The sequence below is a fragment of the Chlorocebus sabaeus genome, chromosome 1, assembly GCF_047675955.1.
Source record: "Chlorocebus sabaeus isolate Y175 chromosome 1, mChlSab1.0.hap1, whole genome shotgun sequence".
Classification (NCBI taxonomy): Eukaryota; Metazoa; Chordata; class Mammalia; order Primates; family Cercopithecidae; genus Chlorocebus; species Chlorocebus sabaeus.
Genome location: NC_132904.1, coordinates 18,814,412 through 18,836,456, shown reverse-complemented (window position 1 = coordinate 18,836,456; position 22,045 = coordinate 18,814,412). Strand labels below are relative to the sequence as shown.

The window sequence follows — 22,045 nt, the reverse complement described above, 5'->3', positions numbered from 1 at the left end:
TGTTTTGTCACCCACAGCCCTGCAAGATGGAGCAGTTTACACCCAGCTCTGCAGGATGTAGCCTCCAGTGTTCACAGGCTCTGCAGGGGGAGGGAGGGGCGCCACCAGAGGCTTCCTGTTGCTGCCCACAGGGTATCAAGTGTTGGGTTCTTATGACCTGTGGCTGTGCCCCTTCTGAAGGGCACAGGTTTGTGGGCATAGGGATGAGCACATGCGGGAGGAAGAACAAGAAACCAGAGAACCAACAGATACCTTTATGTAATTCTTTAAAATAAGCAGGGTAGGTGGTATTCTTCCTTTTGTAAAAAAAAAAAAAAACAATTTTTTGTAGAGATGAGATCTCACACAGCATTGCCCAGGCTGGTCTTGAATTCCTGGCCTCAAGCAGTCCTCCTACCTCGGACTCCCAAAGTGCTAGGATTACAGGTGTGAGCCACCGCACCTGGCCTGTTTGTCCGTTTTTATAGATGAAAGAAACACAGTCAGAGGGGATTTGCCCAGAGTCACATAGCAAGGAAGAGGTAGAGATAGGATTTGAAGTCAAGTTGGTGTGATTCCAAAATCCACACCCCTTTCTCTATACCAGGATCCCAAATGGAACATCACAGTGGCCAAGGGAGCTTTAAGAAATACAGATTCCTAGATCTTACCCTTGGCGTGTCTGACCCATCAGGTCTGGAGGTGGGGCCTGGCCATTGTTTAAAGCTTCCCAGGTGGTTCTGATGTCCCACCAAGTTTGAGAAGCACAGTCGTCCGTCACCCTGGGGAGTGTAAGTGCTCCTACAGGATGCCTGATGTGAGGAAAGAAAATTCAGCAGCACCTCTGGAAGCATGTAAGGAGTGTCCCTTGTTTGGGAGCACTGTGCTGGGGATAGTAGGGCCGTCAGAAATGTACACATTCAGAGAACCCAGTAGTGTCAGGCAGACAGCAGCAAGGGAAAACGCTTTCTCCTGGCAGGCCTGGGAGTTCACTGAGGCTGGCCTCCTTCCCCTTGACTTGATGGGGCCAAGGGGTGGGGGCTGGGGGCAGACATGTGGAAGTGTGGAATAGTACACCTGCTCTGGGTTCTGCCCCCTCCAATGCTGCTTAGCTGGTCCTGCTACCTTTGTTTGTTTGTTGCAGCCTCAGGTAAAAGTCCTCAAAGCCCCATGTGAAATCAGCCCTTCATCTTATCCCAGCTCCATGCTGGCTCTTAACCTGGCTCTTAACCTAGCTCTTGCCTCTCCCCTGACGTCCACCCTCTGCATGTCCCCCATCCCGCCGCCTCCCCACCCCACCCAACCCACATACACACATCCACCCTTGGGGCTGAGGGACCCGACGGGAAGATCAAGGGTAACAACTAGGTCGGCAGTGGCTGCTGAAGCCAGGTGGAGAATTCTGCATGCAGACCCTGGTTCATGGGGAGAGTTCCATGAACAATTAGCAGTGTCTGCTGTGGGCTTGGCAGGGAGTCTTGATGGCACATGGGCCACATGTTTGCCATCCTGGCCCCTCTGGGTAGGACAGTCTCTGAATGGCAGCCCCTGTGGGGCTGAAAGAGGCTTTTCCTTAAAGTCCATCTCTGCCCCACACAACTGGCATCATCCTCTCAGAATCTGGGGGGCAGCTTGCCATCTCTTTTTTTTTTTTTTTTTTTTTTTAGCTCAGTGAGCCATGATTCTCCCCAGCTTGTGGATTCCTCCCACCCCAACTCCATCCCACCTTACTTCTTGCCGGAACCATGAGTCTCCTCCCTGAGGAGGAGGAGGAGAGGAGGTACAGGCCCTACTCTGATCCCAGGGTATTTGTTTCTCCTCTCTCCTGAGCAGAGGGCAGGCAGGACCTTTCCACTGAAGCTTCTGTTGACCCTAAGGATCGGGCAGCCAGGAGTGGGAGAGAAGTGGACTCTGTCTTCTCCTCCAGGACCCACCAGGAAGGAGGACCTGCCTATCCTCTGGCCTGGTCCCAGCAGCCTGATCCTGGCAGGTCACAGGGCTTGTGGATTAGCTGGTTTTGCACCCCAGGGGCATCAGAAATTACCTGGCACCTCACACATGTAGACATAAGGAGTCTTGGCCTCAGAGCCCTGGGAGCCTGAGCCTCTGTGCTGCCATCCCCTGCCCTTCACAGTGCTCAAAGTCACAAGCTCCCAGCGGGCAGGAGGCACACCTGCAGAACCAGTGTGAGACAATGGGTCCCATTTAGAGGCACTGCCACACAGCCCCAGCGAGCACAGCCCTGAAGTCAGGGCTGCAGAGGGTGCCCAGCGGGTGCCTGAGCAGAAGCAGCCCCCGTTTGGGTTGGTTCTGCAATGAATGGGGAGGGATGTGTTGAGGGAGGCCTCTTGCACAGAGGTGAGAACCCTGTCTATGGCGCCAGGGTGTCTGGGAGCGAAAGAAAACCTCTGAGTGGTTTGTCTCCCCCCGGCTAATGCTGGGAGCAGCCCAGGTTGCTGTGGGAGGCGGGGACAACCTAGAATCCTTGGGTTCCAGCCAGTTTGGGAAAGAAAAATGGGCCTCAGTGGCCAAGCTGCGTTCATCTCACCATGTTTGCTCCCCACACAAGGTCAGGTGCCAGAGTATAGAGCTGGCCCCAGCTGGGGACCCAGGGTAGAATCCTCACAGTCTCCCTCTGTGCCAAATGCTGTCAGGGGAGGGAATGGCAATTCTTGTCATTTTGTCTCCATGCCATACTCCAAAAAGGTCAGATCCTGGGATGTGGAGCTGCCCAGGATTCTCGGTTGGCACAGGAGCACGAGAGTTGGTGTCCCTTAAGGCAAGGATAGAGGAAGGACTAAGTGACCCCTGGTGAGAGAAAGCTGAGGCTCCAGGCATCTGGGTTGGGGGAGAGTGAGAGAAACGGGCCTGCCCTCCTTGGCTCTCTGAAGGCCTCTCCAGAATTCGCCAGTGGCCCCCTGGGCAGAGGAGGAAGTGGGGGCGTAGGTTAGCCCTGAGTCTCAGGCCGTGCAGGCCCCTCGGAGAAGCAGGGATTCGGAGCCCTTCCACCCACATTAAGGCAGGAGAGAGTTGGGAGGTGTGGAAGCAGCCCCTGGAGACTGCCCTGCAGTGCCACTGGAGCGACACAAGGGGGCGACAGCTGCCATTGTGGGAGGCCGGTGGGCGATGAGCTTCTCCTTCTGCCAGTCCACATGCCCATGGGGACTCACAGGCACTGGCTGGTGGTTACCTGCCGCTCTAGCTGCCGGGCGGAGCCAGTCAGCACGGCCCAGGGCAGGCTGGGTGGGTGCCTCCAGCCACCTGGCCCCACCTCTCCCGTCCCCTGAGGCCCAGGCACAGCCAGGTGGCCTTGACTTAGCCAAGGTCTCGCAGCTAGCCTGGGTCATCTGGGACTCCCACGCTGGGTTTCCACAGGACTCATCACAGGACCCTGGAGCAGCCTGACCACCTCTCCTCCCTGCCCCCTCTGCCTCCTCCTTGAACAGCCCTCTAGGTCAGCTGCGGGGGCAGTGTGTGCAGGAAGCGGGATCTGCTGCACCTGCGACTAGGTTCTCCCGCTCCCCGAGTTCCTGGGCCACCCCTGGGCAGTGCCAGGCACTCATTCCTTGCTCTCCTTGGCTCTCCTCTGTTCCGTGTTGGGGTCAGCCCACATCCGGCCTGCAGTGTGGGTCTCAGCACAGGACTTGGCTGGCCCTTGCGTCACAGATGTGGAGGGTAAGCCAAAACAGTAACCAAATGCCCTGGAAGAGCTATCATTCTGCCATCTTTCCTCTTCACCCCTTTCCTCACTGAAACACCAGAGACGTGGTTAGGTTGGGAGAGTAGGTTTGAGTGAGACCAAGGGCTCTGTGGCAGGGGAGGGAAGGGAGAGGCTGAAGAGACAGGAGTGGCGTTCCAGCTCCTCTGTCTTTGGTGATTAACAGCTGCCAGAAGCTTGTAAACTCATCAGTTTCATGTGATCTTCATAACATCTTTGTAGTTGGTTTGATTCCCATTTTGCAGATAAGAAAACCAAGGCTCAGAAAGGTCAGGGGCCTAGCCAGGATCCCCCAGCTCGCACTGGAGCTGAGCCCAAGGATCTTCTCATGATGCTGGGCCGCTCTGCTTAGGAGTACTCTTTTCTTCTATTATTTGCCATCCCTAAACTGGGAAGACCTAAGAAGAGGCTTGAGTGCTCCTTGGGGTTTAGTGAAAGGTCTTTGCTTCCTGTGCCAATGGTGTGAGACACATGAGATAATCTGACCTGGACCCCAAGGGAGAATGGCCACCGAGATCCCTCGAGTCAGGGGGAGCAGGGTGGACTGGGAGAGACCCTTGGTAAAGAGACTGGGGCTGTGAGCCCGTCGTCATCTGGCTTCCTGGCTGTGTCTGGAGTGGAGGACAAGTCTGATCTTTTTCCTTACTTCAAGGGCGTAGGGAGTCTAAAGCCCAATGGACATGCTCAGAGGAGCCCCCATACCACCCAGGGGTCAGTGGCTGGCCTCGGGGAGGGAGGATCGCTTCACTCGCACCCAGTGCCTCATGGTGAGAGGTCTGAGAGAGGAGAGGCAGGGCCCCAGCACCCTCCTCATCTACACTGAGACCTCCTCCCCTTGCTCCTGGCAGAGCACCAGTTCAGAGCTCCCACGTAGAGGCCTCTCCCCTGCCAGGGATGAGCCCATCTCAGCACATGCCAAAATAGCTGTCTGGGAGCCTGGGCCCGCACCGCCCACGCCCCAGCATCTCGCGGGTTAACAGCTTGCCTGTCTCTCCGCCCCCTTCCCCAGCTTGCTGACATTTTACAGAGAGAGGCGGGGGCGGTTGTGAAAGGGGGCAAGCTGGTTCTTGCTCCCCAACCCACACGGACACCCCATTGACACAGCCTGTCACCACCCACCTACCTCCGGAAGGCATCCCCTTGGGGGAGACCTTCCTTCCACCCTGAGGGCCCTGAAGGGGTGAGGGACAGGCTGCCAAAACCATCCCTGGTAGGCCCAGGGAGCTCTAGGGGGCTGGTCTCCCTCAAGGGGTCTTTTGTAGGACACAGGATCCCCCTCTGTCACCCAGGCTGGAGTGCAGTGGCACAATCATAGCTCATTGTAATTTCAAATCCCTAGGCTCAAGCAATCCTTCCACCTCAGCCTCCCGAGTAGCTAGGAACTATAGGTGGGGGCCACCATACTGGGCTCATTTTTTCTTTCTTTCTTTCTTTTGTAGAGACGAGGTCCTGCTATGTTGCCCAGGTTGGTCTTGAACTCCTGGCCTTAAGTGATCCTCCCACCTTGGCCTCCTGAGTTGCTGAGATTACAGGCCTGAGCCACTGTGCCCAGCCTCTGGAGTCTTTTTAAGAAATTATTTTGAAATTTTTCCTAACACATTAAATATCTTGCCATTATAAAAGTTTCCAGAATAAGGGACACCTACTGCCTAGCTTGGTTGGAGCTTAGCATTAGGCCATATTTGCTTTAGACAGAGATGGAGGCCCCCATGTCGTCCTCCCTGGAGGAAACCACAATTCTGATTTTGGTGTGTGTGATGTTCTTGTGCCTGTTTTTAAAATTGTCCTACATAGGTATGCATGGCTAGCAATATACAGTGCTGTTTTGTATGATTTTACTCTGGTTTAAACGGTATACCAAGCATATTCTGCATTTAGTTTTTCCCCTCGATATTATTTGGAGATTTAACCATCCGAAACATGAATTCTCATGGATCCATTTTAACCTCCACATCCAATTCCGTTGTGTAACAGCGGCCTATTTGCCCAGGATGGTTGACGGACACTTGGTGGTTTGCAGTTTCTCGCTGTTGCGAGCGATCACGATCCCTCTGTGTTCTCTTCGCCAGTGCCTGCACACAGGGCGTGTGTGTTTTCAGATAGACAGATGTTGCCAAGTTGTGCTCCAAAGTAGTTGTCCTAATTTTTAGGCCTCTGGGGTTATTTTCTTTCTTTAAACGTTTGGTAAACTAGGGAATTGTTTCCCAGGAACAAACACTTTCTCCTTCAAACCTGCAACGATCCCTTGAGAGAGAGGAGGGTGGGCGTTAGCCTTATTTATCAGATCAGGACATTGAGGCTCAGGCAGGTTAAAAGGCCTAGCTTGAGGTCACGTAGCTGGTCAGAGGCAGATCCTCTGGGCCTTTGAAGCTAAACCCACTGTGAAGACCTTTGTCCCCTGGATGAGTAGTGTGGAAGCCTGGAGAGTGGGCTGGGGCCCTGGGGGCCAATGGGGAAGGGAGCAACATGGTCAGAAAGTTGGGTGGGGGAGGTGTTAATTTTTTTTTTTTTTTTCTTTTTTTGAGACGGAGTTTCGCTCTTGTTGTCCAGACTGGAGTGCAATGGCACGATCTCGGCTCACCACAACCTCCGCCTCCCAGGTTCAAGCGATTCTCCTGCCTCAGCCTCCCAAGTAGCTGGGATTACAGGCATGCGCCACCATGCCTAGCTAATTTTGTATTTTTAGTAGAGATAGGGTTTCTCCATGTTAGTCAGGCTGGTCTTGAGCTCCCGACCTCAGGTGATCCGCCTGCCTCAGCCTCCCAAAATGCTGGGATTACAGGCGTGAGTCACGGCGCCCGGCCAGGGTGTTAATATTGAATGAGGGAAGGAGGGGGAAATGCTTCTCCTAACAGATGGAGAATGGGAGCCCTCTGCAGACACAGGAGAAGGCAAGGACAGGGGACGGTCACCATAGAAGAGTGGGGGCCCGCGAGGGTTTGTAACAAAGGGGCCCCTTTGGGAGACTAAGGGAGACATATCGGCATTCCCATCAGGGATCGGTTTCAGTGTTGCCTCTGAGACACCAGAGCTCAGCCCAGACCAGATTTGTCCACCCAGTGCAGCAGGAAGTTCTCAGGAGCTGGCCCGCTGCTGGGGTGCTATGCCAGCCTGAAGCCTGTGCTGTCAGCAGGATCCATGAGGCTGAGTCCGGACCATGTGCCGTTCCCTCCACTCACTCTTCAGACCACACCCGGCACTTCTACACTCTGGGGATGCCATTAGAAGCAAGTGAGGCCCTGGGGCTCACAGCCTGGCTGGGGACGCAGACTTGCACATTAGTGCTGTTGGCCCAGGGTTTGAGAGGAGAACCATGAGGGAGAATTCACTGAGCAGAGAGGGGAGTGGTATTCCAGGTAGGGAGACCACCGGATGCCACACGGTGCCACGTGGAAAAGGGACCTGCGGTGTTTTGTTTGCCAGAAGCATCGAGGGTGGAGCCTGAGGGGTTGAGGGTGTGTGCTGTGGAAAACACTACTGAGTTCAAACCCCAGCACTGCCACGTGTTAGCTGCACAACCTCAGGCAAGTGACTTAACCGCCTTGTCTCTCAGTTTCCTCATCTGTAATATGAGGATATGGTTCATGGGGATAATACCGACTAAGGAGGATTCATAGCTTACTATTTGTAAAACACTTAGAGTAGTGTCTGATGGAGTGAGTTATGTAAGTGTCAAATACAGCATTAAAAATATGAAAGAGCAGAGAGGAGGCTGAGAGGCCTGTTGCCTGCCAGCCCCAGGTCTGCGTTTTGCTCAGCTGACGGGAGAATCAGTAAAAGGTGATTGGGTGCGTTAGGATGAATTCTGGTGGCAGCGGGGGTCTGGCTTGGAGGGAGGCTCTAAAGGAATGAGCAGGTTTGCACAAGCATCTCTTTGAGGCCTAGCAGGGGCTGAGTCAGGGACTCAGGATGTGAAAGAAGAGACTGGGGGTATTTCACCAAGGAGCTCAGGCCAGCCCAGGGTCCCGGCCCAGCCCCCAAGCCTCTGAGACAGCCCCTCCTCCCCCTTCCTTGCCCACCACCCTCCCCTTGTGACTTCATGTCACCAAACCTACTATCTAGTTTTCATGAGAAAGCCATGGGGGACACAGAGCCGGTGATAGCACCCAGCCCAGAAAGCGGCCTCTAGGTGTCACTCTTGGGGTCCTCTAGAGAGGAGAGGAAGGTCGCCACCCAAACCAAGGCTGTTGCCATCCCCTTGTACCCAACAAAGAGAAGTGGCCTGAGCCAGCTGGAGCCTGTGGTCAGCCCTTGCATGTGGTTACGCAAGGTAGAAGAAGCCCTTCTGTTCCCTTAAGGCGCCGGCCCGTCCCCCGTGGAATTCCCTGCTCTTTCCTCCTGCGCTTATCAGCAGTAAACGCTGGACTCACTGCCAGGCACCATGCCGGGCGTGCCCAGATGTGCTAGACCTGGCCCCGGCCCCCCAGGAGCTCGCGGTCTGGTGGAGGAGCAGGCTTGTGGGCTGAAAGAAGCAGGCCTCCCAGGGCTCTAGTGGCAGGGGAGCCGAATGGGCAGTGCGGAGCTGTGAGTAGGAGGGGTGTGTCATCGGCTGTGAGCAGGCAGCTGCTTATCAGGTAGAGGGAGGCCAGAATTCGGGGCAGAAGGTGTGCCAGGTGCGGCAGCACAGCAGTAAGCCGGGCACAGCCAGATTGGGGCACAGAGAATAGGTTGGCTTGGTTAGAACCAAGGCTTTGTGTCACAGCACAGGAGGTTGTTAGTGCCACACCACAGGAGCCACGTCTGCTGGGGTGGAGGAGGCAGATTGTCTCTGATTCAGTGGTCTCAAAGTATGGTCCAGGGGGTGCCCTGACCCATTTCAGGGATTTGATAAAGTCAAAACTATTTTCAGAGCTACTCTGGTTCCTGCCTTTTCTTTGCTGTGCTGATGACACAAAAGCAGTGGTGGGTGAAAGTGCTGGCCCCTCAGCGCATATCTAGGCAGGGGCCCCAACATCAGAGTCCTTACTGCATACGTACATTTCTTTAAAAGTAGTGAAGATCATTAATGTTATAAAGTCTAGATCCTTGCGTACCTATACCTTCTGATATTTTGCATGAAGGAATATGAAATATACATAAGGCACCTTTGCTGCAAACCAAACTGTGATGAGGAAAAGCTCTTACTTGGTGGAGTTGTAAGCTGTACTAGGTGCTTCTTTTAAGAACACCATTTGGGCCGGGCGCGGTGGCTCAAGCCTGTAATCCCAGCACTTTGGGAGGCCGAGACGGGCAGATCACGAGGTCAGGAGATCGAGACCATCCTGGCTAACATGGTGAAACCCCGTCTCTACTAAAAAATACAAAAACTAGCCGGGCGAGGTGGCGGGCGCCTGTAGTCCCAGCTGCTGGGGAGGCTGAGGCAGGAGAATGGCGTAAACCAGGGAGGCGGAGCTTGCAGTGAGCTGAGATCCAGCCACTGCACTCCAGCCTGGGCAACAGAGCAAGACTCCGTCTCAAAAAAAAAACAAAAAAACAAAAAAACAAAAAACTAGCCGGGCCCTCAAGGTGGCGGGCGGCTGTAGTCCCAGCTAATCGGGAGGCTGAGGCAGGAGAATGGCGTAAACTGGGGAGGCGGAGCTTGCAGTGAGCTGAGATCCGGCCACTGCACTCTAGCCTGGGCAACAGAGCGAGACTCTGTCTCAAAAAAAAAAAAAAAAAAAAGAACACCATTTGGGGCTGGGCGCGGTGGCTCACGCCTGTAATCACAGCACTTTGGGAGGCCAAGGCAGGCGGATCACGAGGTCAGGAGATCGAGACCATCCTGGCTAACACGGTGAAACCCTGTCTTTACTTAAAAAAAATACAAAAAATTAGCCGGGCGTGGTGGCGGGCGCCTGTAGTCCCAGCTACTCGGGAGGCTGAGGCAGGAGAATGGAGTGAACCCAGGAGGCGGAACTTGCAGTGAGCCGAGATAGTGCCACTGCACTCCAGCCTGGGCAACAGAGCAAGACTCCGCCAAAAAAAAAAAAACACCATTTGTACTTGGACACCTGATAGACAAACTAGTCAGATATAGGTATTTGGCAGACATTTTCTCAAAAGTGAATGACATGAGTTTGTCACTTCCAAAACGGTATCACTATTTGTTGCCAGGCATGGGCCACCATGGCTCATATCTGTAATCCTATCACTTTGGGAGGCCGAGGCAGGAGGATCACTTGAGCCCAGGGGTTCAAGACCAGCTTGGGCAACACAAGAGACCTCATCTCTATATTTATTTTTTTAAAATAAATAAATTAATAAAATATTTGTTGCCAATGATAGAATTTGAGCTTTTGAACAAAAATGAGAATTTTAGAAACCTTTTTATTCACTTCCTAGAGCCTGACAGCTTCCTTGGACTTAAAATTTTTCTGATGAGATCAGTAGTAAAGTTGGTGTGATTTTTGGTATTATATAATAACATTTGGGCCAGGGGTGGAGGCTCACACCTGTAATCCCAGCACTTTGGGAGGCTGAGGCAGGCAGATCACCTGAGGTCAGGAATTTGAGAGCAGCCTGGCCAACATGGTGAAACCCCATCTCTACTAAAAATACAAAAATTAGCTGGATGTGATGGCACACACCTGTAATCCCAGCAATTCGGGAGACTGAGGCAGGAGAATTGCTTGAACCTGGGAGGAGGTTGCAGTGAGCTGAGATCGCAACACTGCACTCCAGCCTGGGCGACAGAGCAAGACTCTGTCTCAAAAAAATAATAATAAAATAAAATAAGGCCAGGTGCGGTGGTTCACGCCTGTAATCCCAGCACTTTAGGAGGCCAAGGCGGGCGGATCACGAGGTCAGGAGTTCGAGGTCAGCCCGGACAATATGGTGAAACCCCGTTTATACTAAAAATAAAAATAAAAAAATTAGCCGAGTGTGGTGGCCCATGCCTGTAATCCCAGCTACTCGGGAGGCTGAGACAGGAGAATCAGTTGAGCCTGGGAGACTGAGGTTGCAGTGAGCTGAGATTGCGCCATTGCACTCCAGCCTGGGTAACAAGAGCCAGACTCCATCTCAAAAAATAAAAATAAAAAATAAAATAAAATAAAATGTGTCACCATTTGGAAGATCTGCATAACTCAGTAAATCGGTAACATCAAATTTTGTAACGTCAAGCACCAGTGACCAGTGCTTGATGTCACAAAATTCAAAATGCAAGGTAGTCCAGTGAAAAGTTCATTGACATGGTTTATTTATTTATTTATTTATTTATTTTGAGACAGAGTCTCATTCTGTGGCCCAGACTGGAGTGCAATGGCGTGATCTCGGCTCACTGCAGCCTCTGCCTCCCAGGTTCAAGCGATTCTCCTGCCTCAGCCTCCCAAGTTGCTGGGATTACAGGCACCTGCCACCATGCCCAGCTAATTTTTTTTTTTTTTCTTTTTTTGTATCTTTAGTAGAGACGGGGTTTAGCCATGTTGGCCAGACTGGTCTCAAACTCCTGACCTCAGTCGATCTGCCTGCCTTGGCCTCCCAAAGTGCTGGGATTACAGGCGTGAACCACTGTGCCTGGCCTGATTCGGTTTTAGAGTCCACATTGCTACTAACCTTTGAGAAACTATCATTTGTCATATTTTGGTGTAGTAGCAAAGAAAATCTATAATTACCTGGAAAGGCTGTTAAAGATATTCCTTCTTTTTGTAACTGCATGTCTGTGTGAGGCAGAATTTTCTTCACATACTTCAACCAAAACAACATGTCACAACAGATTGAATGCAGGGATAGACACGAGAATCCAGCTGCCTTCTATTAGGCCAGACATTAAAGAGATTTGCAAAAAATGTAAAATGATGCCACTCTTTTTGCTAACTTTTTTTTAGAAAATTATTTATAAAAGTGTTGTTTATATTAACATGTAATGGGCTTATTGTTTTTAAGCTAATAAATATCTTAAGCATTTCTCGGTTTTAATATCTGATATGATACATATTAATAGCTGTCACCCCCTAAAACAAAACTCTTTTGGGATCTTCACCAATTTTGAGAGTGTAAAGGGGTCTGGGAGCTTTCAAGTAGCTGAACACATGGAGGTTCCTGGTGGATGGTGTGGAAGCGCCTTGCCCCTTCCCTCATTTAAAAAAAAAAAAAAAAGGGCTGAGCGCGGTGGCTCACGCCTGTAATTCCAGCACTTTGGGAGGCCAAGGCGGGCAGATCACGAAGTCAGGAATTCGAGACCTGTCTGGCCAACATGGTGAAACCCCATCTCTACTAAAAATACAAAAATTAGCTGGGCATGGTGGCAGGTGCCTGTAATCCCAGCTACTCAGGAAGCTGGGGCAGGAGAATCGTCTGAACCTGGGAGGCAGAGGTTGCAGTGAGCCGAGATCACGCCATTGCACTGCAGCCTGGGTGAGAGGGCAAGTCTCCATCTCAAAGGAGAAAAAAAAAGAGTTTAAAGAGGTCTTCGGATCAGGCAGTTGGACAGCTGCCACTCCCCAGACCCTAGGGCACCATGGCAGGACTGGGAGCTGGGAGGGTGGCATTCTGGTCAGGATACATGTAACACGGACTGGTCTCTTCTGGGCATTCTTTAGCTTGGCAGAGCCAGAAGACGAGAAGCTGGAGTCCCAGCTCAACCAATTCTGAGTCGTGGGCAGTCACAGGCTTCCACAAGCCTCGAGTGCCCTGTCTGTTCAGTGGGACAGTAATGCGGTCCACACAGGGAAAAAACCCAGCCTCCCGTCTGTAATGCTGGTGAAAAAGTACTTTGTAAGTTGTGAAACACGCCACAGATACTTACTTTTGTGGTGGTTTTGTCTGGAGCCAGCGTGATAAGCTTCCCCAGACCTCAGAAAACCTGTCCAGTGGGCGTGAGAAGGCATTAGGTGGCTAAATAGGGGGCATTAGTGGGGGGCCCCCTCCCTAAAAGGGCCTGGCTTCCACTTCTCCCTCCTTAGACCTCGTTCCCAAGCTGAGGCGTGGGCTGGGCTGTACTGGGCGCCAGGTGGAAGGCAGGCCACTGGGCTGTCACCCAGCCTGACTCTGGGGACCTTGGGAAAAGGAGCTGGGAGGCATGCTCGTGCGCAGTGCGCCCGCCCGCCCACCCGCCGCCTGCTGCAGGGCCTGGAGCTGCCGCTGGGAGAGGAAGTGCGTTCGGTTACCAATCGGGTTATTTTCATAACGGCTGTCTCAGGCAGTGGGGAGGAGGGTGACAAGGGGGAGGGGGCAGAGGAGCAGCCACAGCCGCTCGCTCTCCAAACTAGGACTTGCTCAGCAGAGGCCGCCAGCCCGGAGCTGGAGCCAGAGCCCGGCACTGGGGACCCCAGCTCCCTCCTGCTTGCCCCGCTCCCGCCTGCGCCCTGCCTTCCAGATCAGGTCAAAAGGGGCCCCCAGCCCCTCCTTGCCTTCTGCTTCCTCCCTCTGTATCTGGCTGGGTGGGTGTGGGCAGGGTTGGATCCGGGTGGCCCCAGGCCCCACCATCCCTAGGCGAGGGGCCTGCCCTGCCCGGTTCCTGAGCTGATGGAAAAGGGTCCCGCCAAGCTCTTGCTGAGCCAGGGCAGAGCCTGCCGAGTAAACACTCACTGGCCTGGTCGCCTTCTTACCATCCAGCCTGGCCCACCTGCTCCCCGAGGTACATTCTGTTTGTTGTTTTTGACAGGATCCCTGTGGTGAGTCGCAGCGTGGGAAGGGACGACCCCAAGCCTCTAGGCTGACTGGGGAGGGGCCGGCCTCCCTTCCCGCTTCCCCACCTCCTTCCCTCCGACCCAGGGACTGTGGGAGCAGAGCCGAGGCGGTTCTGGGGAGGCAGCTGCAGGCCCTTGCTCTGGGGCTGCTGGAGGTGGGGTCGCCATGCACCATGCCCAGCCTTCACGGAGCGGAAGGCGGACGAGGCCCTGCCCAGGGTGTGGAGTGGGCGCTCTGAGTCAGTCCCATGGGGTATCCTGTGAGAGCAACTCAGGAGGCCAGGCCTGGTACCAGGTGCAGAGAGTGCGTTCCTCACGACATGAGCAGATACCCAGGTGGTACCTGCGGCCAGCTCTGTTCCTCATGCGGTGGGTGGTGGCCACCCTGGGCACTCCTGCTTCCCTTTCTGGGTTCCCGGCCTCACTGTGGGCAAACAAACGCCAGGAGGTAGCACAATCACATGCTCTGGTGTCTGTGGTGGGTGTAGGCCCTGCCAGGCCCCTGCTGTCTGCCAGGTATCGCCAGGCACTCTCCCTCAGTCATCGCATCCAGACCTCCTTTATGCCAATCTTCTGAACCAGATGGTGTGAGCTCCATTTTGCAGATAAGAAAATTGAGGCTCAGAAAGGTTAGTAAATCAGCCTTAGGGTGGCAATGGCAGATTCAGGATGCCAGCGCCCTTGAAACTAGCATAAGGCGTGAGATGGCCTGGTCTCTGGAGGGTGGGTGTCCTGTCTGCTGTAGCAGTAGCCGATGAAGCTCTCCAGCCTGCCCGCCCCCATGGCAGCCACTGCAGCTCGGCTGCCCACAGCTGCAGCCACTGTCCAGCAAGGGTGCACGGCCAGACACCACTGGTCTTGCCTCATGACTTCCTCTGTCCTTTCCCAGGCCCTGTCCTTGTCAGGCCCCAGAGCCGGAGGTTGATGGGGTCCCCTGAGTCCTTTCCCATCCTGTCCCCGTTGGTGTGACAGGCTCCCCACCCGGAGACCAAGGGACAGCCATTTTGCTGTGCTCTTGGTGTTGAAGCCCTCAGGGTGACCTTTGCACGTACTGTGTGGTGAGTTGGGGGTGACCAAGAGCACGAGGTGAGAAGACACTGTCACGCAGAGCTGTGCTATCGGAGAGGCTCAGTCCCAGGGCGGGTTCCAGCAAGGCCCAGGAGAAACCCCAGCCGAGATAGGAAGTGAGGAGTCAGGCTCTTGCTGACCAGGGACAGAGGTTTCTATGGAGACCAGAGGAACAGGAAGCACAGGCCTGCAGGGAGGGGCATGGGAGCACGGAGGCATGGGTGCCCAGCAGGAGAGCCTGTGGCAAAATAGCTCAGCCACTCTGACAGTCTCCCCAGTCAGACAGGGAAACTGAGGCCCGTGAGGGGCCAACTTGCACACAGTCACATAGCACTGCTGGCCCTGCCCACCCTACTCTGCTGGGAGGAACGGCACCATCGGCCACTGAGGAGACTCCTGGACAGATGTGGACCTGGGTTGCCTGGCAGTGTGTGGAGCCGGGCACCACAGGACCATATGTCAGCTGCCCTTGTCTCTCGAGGGGGTCCTGGTCCCTGTTGTCAGCGCAGGTCTGGGGCCGCAAGCTGGGCCCAGCCCTCACCGCCGCCCACGGTTGCAGCGGCACCTCCCCCCACTGACTGTGGCCTTTTGTTTTCTGGGTGACACTAGCATCAGGCGGTGTGTCCGGGTGACTAATCTCCTCCAGGCTGGGCAGCTGTCACAGGGCGGCCTGACCAGGCAGGCGGGGAAAGCTGACACCCTGGGGAGGGCTGGTAGGTCAGTGCCCTGACGGCAGGGGGCAGTTGGGCCTTCAGGCTCCTCTTCCCCGACACAAAGTAGGTCCCAGGTCGGGAAGACCTGGGTTCAGGTCCCGACTCTGCCGCTGACTGGCCATGGGACCGTGGCATGTTATTGGCCCTCTTGAAGCCTCAGTTTCTCCGTGTCTAGAATGGAGCTGTGGGTCCTGCCTACCTCACAGGGCTGTGGTGAGGATCACATGAGATGATAAAGTACTTAGCCCAGGGCCTGTCACATAGCAGGCGTTCGTTATTATTCCCTACCTGGTTCCCTGTCCTACCCCATCCCAGCCTCATGTTCCAGAGGAAGGACCCTGCAACCCACCCCATTTCTGGGGCGCAGGCTTTGCCATTAGGTAGACTTGGGCTGCAGCACTGGCTCCACACTGACTGGCCGGGGACCCTAGACAGGCCACCTCTGCGTCAACTTCCTCATCAGCAACAGTGTGATGCAGTGCCTGTTCATTGGGGTTACGGTTGATGAAATGATCTGTGTTTGCCAGGGGCTTAGCACAGTGCCTGACACATAGGGGCTCAGTAAATGTCAGCCGTGACACTGGTGATTTTGGGGGAGGCCCAGCACTGTCCGCCCATGCCTGCCGTCCTGCCCCTGCAGCTCCCTCCTGCCCAGGCGGTCTGCTCTGAATGGGGCACATTTGGGGTCGTAGAGCACTGCCCTGACCTCCCGTCATCTGAGGCAGCTGCAGACTCCAATAGGCAGAGACCAAGAGCTGAGCCGTGCAGAACTCTGCTTCCCTAGGCACCTCCACCGTGTCCGTCTCTTCCCTCAACACCCCTGCACCTGGCCTGAAGCTGCTCAAGACCTGCAGGGCAGTAGCAAATCAGAGTGCAGTGTATGGAAGGAGAAGGTGCTAGACGTGTGACCTGGGCCTGACTCCTCCAGCCCATCATCACTGCCTTCATCCTCCCTCCTGTCCATGGTGCATCCAGGGCATCACCCACCATGCCTAACTAATGCCAGCCTTCAGGGGACCACAAGGCTTCTGTCAGCCCCAGGCAGCACTGTCCCAGGGCTGTGACCTTGACCTCTGTGGCTGCCCGGGGCTAGGATGCATCCCCCACCAGTCTCTCCCGAGGAGCAGGACAAGGACCAGGGCCCAGGAGATCACCTGCTGTGGGGCACACGTAGCCTCAGGTACCTGGCGGCATTGCCACCCTGATCCATGCCAGGCAGGCTGCCCTTCCCCTAATGTTAGGAGAGGTGAGGGCACAGGAGCTCGATGCTGGCTGTGAAGAAGGGTAGGCAGGGCGGAGGTGAGCTAGCAGAGGGAGCAGAGCATGAGTTCAGGATGGATCCGGGGAGACCAGGTCCAGGTGGGAGCTAGGATGATGCCCACAGCTCCTGCCTCCCTGCAGCATTTGAAATTGTGAGTATCCGAGCATCCAGCATCAGGGCTGCAGAAGAATGTCCAGTCACAGGCTCCCTCAGCAGCAGAGTCAGAATGATTTCCCAGCATCACCCAGCTTCACCCTGGGGTATCCATTCTTGTCCCTTCAGAAAGGTGAGACAGAGCAGGTGAGCACCAGAAAGTTCTTACCATCAGTGCCTCAGACGTACAGGCACGCACACACCCAGAATCCAGAAGGCTTTGCTTTTGGCCCAAGCCTATTGTCACGGTCCCCTGGGTAAAGGAAGACTGAGCAGCCCCTCCCCAGGGTGAGCCAGACAGCGACTCTGCAGTTCCCTGAGACCTAGTCTCCCCTGAGCTACACATTAGACCCTCTCCATTTCCAGGAGTCACCTTCAGCCTGACCCCAAGGCTGGGGGCCAAGAGACTCTGGGGGTCCTGTCAAGACTGAGTTCTTTTGCAGAAAGCCTCGTTTTGTTATAGCTTGGTTTGTGCCATGTCCCGGGGGAGACACCTAACCTGCTCCCCCATGTTGGTGGCAAAACAAAGACCCAGCGAGTAGGAAACCCTGCCCTGGGCCCCACCGTCCATCCAGACAGACCGACTCCCCATTTTCTTTTTGTTTTCTTTTCCATCAGCTTCCGGTGGGGCAGGTAGAGGCCTTTAGGGCCAGGGCTCTGTGGATTCTGGTGCCTGGATGGGGGAAGAAGGGATAGCCTGAAGCACCCACCTACCTACGACTCCAGGGCTCCCTAGGGTGCAGCGGGGGAGAGCATCAGTGCCCCAACAGCTCTAAACTTGGGCTCCCCTGAGCACCCTTGGGACCCTCACATGGAGGTCAGAGGCTGCAGTGACCCCTCCCTCCCTCGGGGCTTGCTTCCCTCCTCATGGGGCAGAGGCTGTGAATGGGCTCCCAGACGCAGGGCAGACCATGGCCTGGTCCAGCTCCTGATGTCCCCGGTCTCTGTGCCCAACAGCCACCCGCCTGCCATGGAGACTTTCTTTAGGAGACATTTCCAGTGGAAGGTGCCAGGCCCTGGAGAGGGGCAGCGGCGGCCCAGCGTTGTGGGGCTGCCCACGGGCAAGGCCCGGCGTCGCTCCCCCGCTGGGCAGGCCTCTTCCTCACTGGCACAGCGGCGGCGCTCCAGCGCCCAGCTCCAGGGCTGCCTCCTGAGCTGTGGGGTGAGGGCCCGGGGTTCCAGCCGCCGGCGCTCCAGCACTGTGCCCCCTTCCTGCAACCCCCGCTTCATCGTGGATAAGGTGCCCACTCCACAGCCTACCACTGTGGGGGCCCAGCTTCTTGGCGCACCCCTGCTGTTGACCGGGCTTGTGGGCATGAATGAGGAGGAGAAGGGTGTCCAGGAGGATGTGGCAGCTGGGGCGTGGAGCGCCGTCCAGACAGGCACCAAGACACCAGGGCCATCCCCACCCCAGGGCGCCAGGCTGCTGTCGCCCCTGCCCCGCTACCTGCGCCGAGCCTCCTCCCACCTGCTCCCTGCGGAAGCCGTGTATGACAACGCTCTCTGGGGCCTACACGGCTACTATCGGCGCCTCAGCCAGCGGCGGCCCTCAGGCCAGCACCCTGGCCCTGGGGGCCGAAGAGCCTCAGGCACCACCGCCAGCACCGTGCTGCCCACCCGTGTGCGCCCACTGTCCCGCAGGCGCCAGGTAGCCCTACGGCGCAAGGCAGCGGGACCCCAGGCCTGGAGTGCCCTGCTCGCGTAGGTATAGCTGTGGCCAGCAGGGCGAGTGGTGTGATCTCCTGTGGGTCTGGCCTGGGCAAGGGCCTTGAAGCTCTTCCCAAGTGTTCCCACTTGGGAACACTCTGGGCAGTGCTCTGAAGCCAGCATACCCCAAAAGGCCATGTCTCCTGCAGGGAGCCTTAGTCTCTGGGGCTGCTGGGAGGCTCCTCCGCCCTCCCTGTTGCCAAGGTCATGGAGAGGGCAGAGGCCCCAGGAGGTGGGAAGAAGTAGGGTCAGCAAGTGCTCAGCCCCCTCCTCAGCTGTCTTCTCCTCTGTAGGAAAGCCATCACTAAGTCGGGCCTCCAGCACCTGGCCCCGCCTCCGCCCACCCCTGGGGCCCCGTGCAGCGAGTCAGAGCGGCAGATCCGGAGCACAGTGGACTGGAGCGTGAGTGTCTGAACACCCCTGGGTCCCAGCCCCACTGGGCTCTTGGCCAAGGTGCAGTTGGAGGGTGGAGGCACTCCAGGCAGCTGGGAGAGCCAAGCCTGGAAGGGTTGGGACAGTGGGGCAGACGGAACAGAGCAGGGTTGATCAGGGCGCTGGAGCGGGTTTGTCTTGGGAGAGGGCGGGTGGGCAGGGGCTGATGGGAGGGAGGGCTGGGCAGCCAGCATGCGCTGAGCAAGCCCATCCCATGGCCAGGAGTCAGCGACATATGGGGAGCACATCTGGTTCGAGACCAACGTGTCCGGGGACTTCTGCTACGTTGGGGAGCAGTATTGTGTAGCCAGGATGCTGGTGAGTGCTTGCTGGGGCATGCTGCCCCCTGCTGGTGGAGCCAACAGCCACTGCCTTTTTCCGGGAAGGTGGGATCAAGCCCGCTCCCTAGCACCCCTGCTGTGGGTCGCCCCAGAATGGTGAGGGGTGCAGGGGCTTTGTCTGGACGCCAGGACTGGGGCTTCCCAGTGCACACAGAGGGCAGCTGTGCTGAGGCAGGCAGCCTCCGAGATAGACTTACCTGGTGCCTCAGGGGCCCTCTCTTTCCTGTCCTGCAGCAGAAGTCAGTGTCTCGAAGAAAGTGCGCAGCCTGCAAGATTGTGGTGCACACGCCCTGCATCGAGCAGCTGGAGAAGGTGGGTGGGTAGCTCAGCTTTCCCCCCCTGCCCTTTGGGTGCTGAGGCCCTTTCAGCACACACACCCACACATTATACAAACATGGCCTGCCAGGAGCGACCCAGCCCTCGGGGGTGAAGAGTCAAGGACCCTGGAGCCAAATAACTGCGTTCGAATCCTGGCTTCTCACTGATTAGCTGCTGTATCCCCACTGCCTGGAACAAACCTGGCACCTAGTGGGTTCGTTGAATATCACTCAATGGAATGAATTGACGAATGGTGGCCCTTTTACCATTTCCCATGTCCAAACTAGCGCTTAGAAGAGGCCATTGATTTGCTTCATTGAAGCTTCATAACTCAGCTGTGGCTGGGGGGATCCCCTACACCCCGCCTCTGTGGAGACCTTTCCCCAAGGGCCATTGTCCACTGTGCATTTGCATCTGGGGGCATGTCTGGGCACTGTGCTTCTAGAGGGAAGTGGAGGCAGCACTGGGCAGGTGGGTCAAGGCCAGGCGCAGAAGGGTTCGCGTGGAGGGGCAGGGCTCCCCAGCCTGCAGAAACCCAGGCCAGCATATGAGAGAGACTGTAAGACTAGGAATGGCTCAGGCAGGCTCACACGGGCTGCTTTCCCCAGCCCCTGAATTGTAAAGTGAGACTTCCTTATACCTCTAATAAGGCTGAAGTAGGGACAGTTATGAGAAAGGAAATAGAAATGCAGCCCCAAGCACTGTACACTGATCATCTAAGGTGGAAACCGAGCTAGGGTTCCACAGATTAGCTAAAGGTCTCCAGGGGCCAGGCAGTGCAAGTCTGCATGCGAGAACCAGGCTGGCTGCATGTGCCCAGGTCGTGAGTGCCAGAGGGCAAGGAAGAAAAGGATGCGGCCGAGCGCGGTGGCTCACGCCTGTAATGCCAGCACTTTGGGAGGCCGAGGTAGGTGGATCACCCTGAGGTCAGGAGTTTGAGACCAGCCTGGCCAACATGGTGAAACCCCATCTCTACTAAAAATTAGAAAAAGTAGCCAGGCTTGGTGGCGTACACCTGTAATCCCAGCTACTCGAGAGGTGTTGGTTGCAGTGAGCCAAGATTGCACCACTGCACTCCAGCCTGGGCGACAGAGTGAGACTGTCTCAAAAAAAAAAAGAAGAGAACGATGAGCAAACCACGGTTCCATGTTAGTTGGGGGGACAAACCCGAAGCTCCCAACCTCCCCCTCATCCTGGGTGCTGGGTGGAAGAAGGAAAGATCCCTCTGGCTAGTGAGGAGGAGGCAGAGAGGCAGGAGGGCTTCTCACAGGAGGTGTCTCGTGTTTCAAGGACTCTCGGGATGATATGGGGGTATCCCCGCCTTTTGAGGATGACTCTGGGTTGTCCTAAAGGAAGTCACCATATACCTGACCCCGAAGGGAGGTTCTGACATTTTGGTGGTCACTGCTGTGTTTCACAGATAAATTTCCGCTGTAAGCCGTCCTTCCGTGAATCAGGCTCGAGGAACGTGCGCGAGGTAAGTGTCCAGGGTAGGGTGCTCAGGGACAGGGCCACCCTAAGATTCTGGTATGGGCCTCTGTGCAGTGCCTCCGGAGTGCCACCAGAGGGCTCGGCTCCCTCTAGGCTGCTGCTCTCTGAGGTCTGAGTTCTGCCATGCGGAGGCCTAACTAGCGCTGCCTGCGGAGGGGGTGGGACAGCTTGTGCCTCTTGGTGCTTCCCAGCCTTCTCCGGCTCTCCTCTGACTCTGAGCCTCCCCTGGGCCATGAAGAGAGTCTTCAGCCCCTCCTCCACTCATGTGCAGGACTGCAGAGAGCTTCCTGCAGCCCCCACCTTCGATGTATTGAGCCATGTGGGCCGTCCTCAGGGCTGTGCCCCTGCCCACCCCTCACCTGGTGAAATTTCTCCACTTCTCCCCCAGCCAACCTTTGTACGGCACCACTGGGTACACAGACGACGCCAGGACGGCAAGTGTCGGCACTGTGGGAAGGTGAGAGGCCCTGCCCGAGGAAATCGCCACCTGCACCCGTGGGCCTGAGCCCAGGCTGTGTGGCCAATGTGGCCTGCCCATCACTGACCGCACCCTGGCGTGCAGAGTCCAGGGCTGACTCTCAGCCTGGCTGCAGTGCCTTCAGTCCCCAAACACCCTGGCCTGCTCTTGGTCTCTGGGCTTAGCAGGAGAGCAGGGAGGAAAGTTTTCTTCCGATGTGGCATGCCTGGCCTGCTTTGAAGCTGCAAGTGGCCCTTTGGAGAATTGTATAGACTTACTCATTCGGTGACTCCGTGGATACTTGTGTGCCAAGCACCAAGCTGGGCAGCGGTTTCCCACCCTCCTGAGGACAGTGTGGCTTGAAGCCAGGCTTTCCAGGCGACCGCCTAACACAGTCCACAGTTGTTTTGTTCACTTACTTGTTTGCTTCTTGCCCGCCTCCCTCAGTAAGTGCAGGCTCTCAAAGATGGAGAGGCTCACTTCACTGATTCTCAGCGCCTGGCCCACTACAGGCCTTTCATAACAGCCTGTGGGATGAACAGGGAATGAATGTGATAGGTACTCGGAAGCAGCAGTACATTTCTTTAAGAGCACATGGGGGCCTGGTCAGGCCTCGGGGGTAGGAAGGAGGGAAAATCCGAGTGAGGCAGGAGTTAGCCTGCAGTATGCACACGGTGCTGTGCAGGTAACTTCAGGGAGTCAGGGGGTCCTGGCTAAGCAGCCCTGCTCTTCAGGCTTATTTTATATATATATATATATATATATATTTTTTTTTTTTTTTTTTAATGTGTTCAGACTG

At 55.8% G+C, this 22,045-nt stretch overlaps 1 protein-coding gene across 16 annotated transcripts in view; it reads left to right on the top strand.

Moving 5' to 3' along the window:
* DGKZ (diacylglycerol kinase zeta) overlaps positions 1-22,045 on the top strand; it is a 48,688-nt gene that overhangs the window by 16,935 nt on the left and 9,708 nt on the right. For 4 of the 16 annotated variants that reach the window (XM_073016868.1, XM_073016872.1, XM_037999441.2 and 1 more), the window contains exons 2-6: positions 18,501-18,609; positions 18,862-18,957; positions 19,215-19,292; positions 20,719-20,775; positions 21,178-21,246. In XM_073016868.1, the coding sequence (XP_072872969.1) occupies positions 18,501-18,609; positions 18,862-18,957; positions 19,215-19,292; positions 20,719-20,775; positions 21,178-21,246 (409 nt within the window). Of the gene's footprint in view, positions 1-12,851; positions 12,998-13,793; positions 13,935-13,989; positions 18,202-18,500; positions 18,610-18,861; positions 18,958-19,214; positions 19,293-20,718; positions 20,776-21,177; positions 21,247-22,045 lie in introns of those variants that run through there. The other 12 variants (XM_037999439.2, XM_037999443.2, XM_073016864.1 and 9 more) reach the window with 11 other exon arrangements.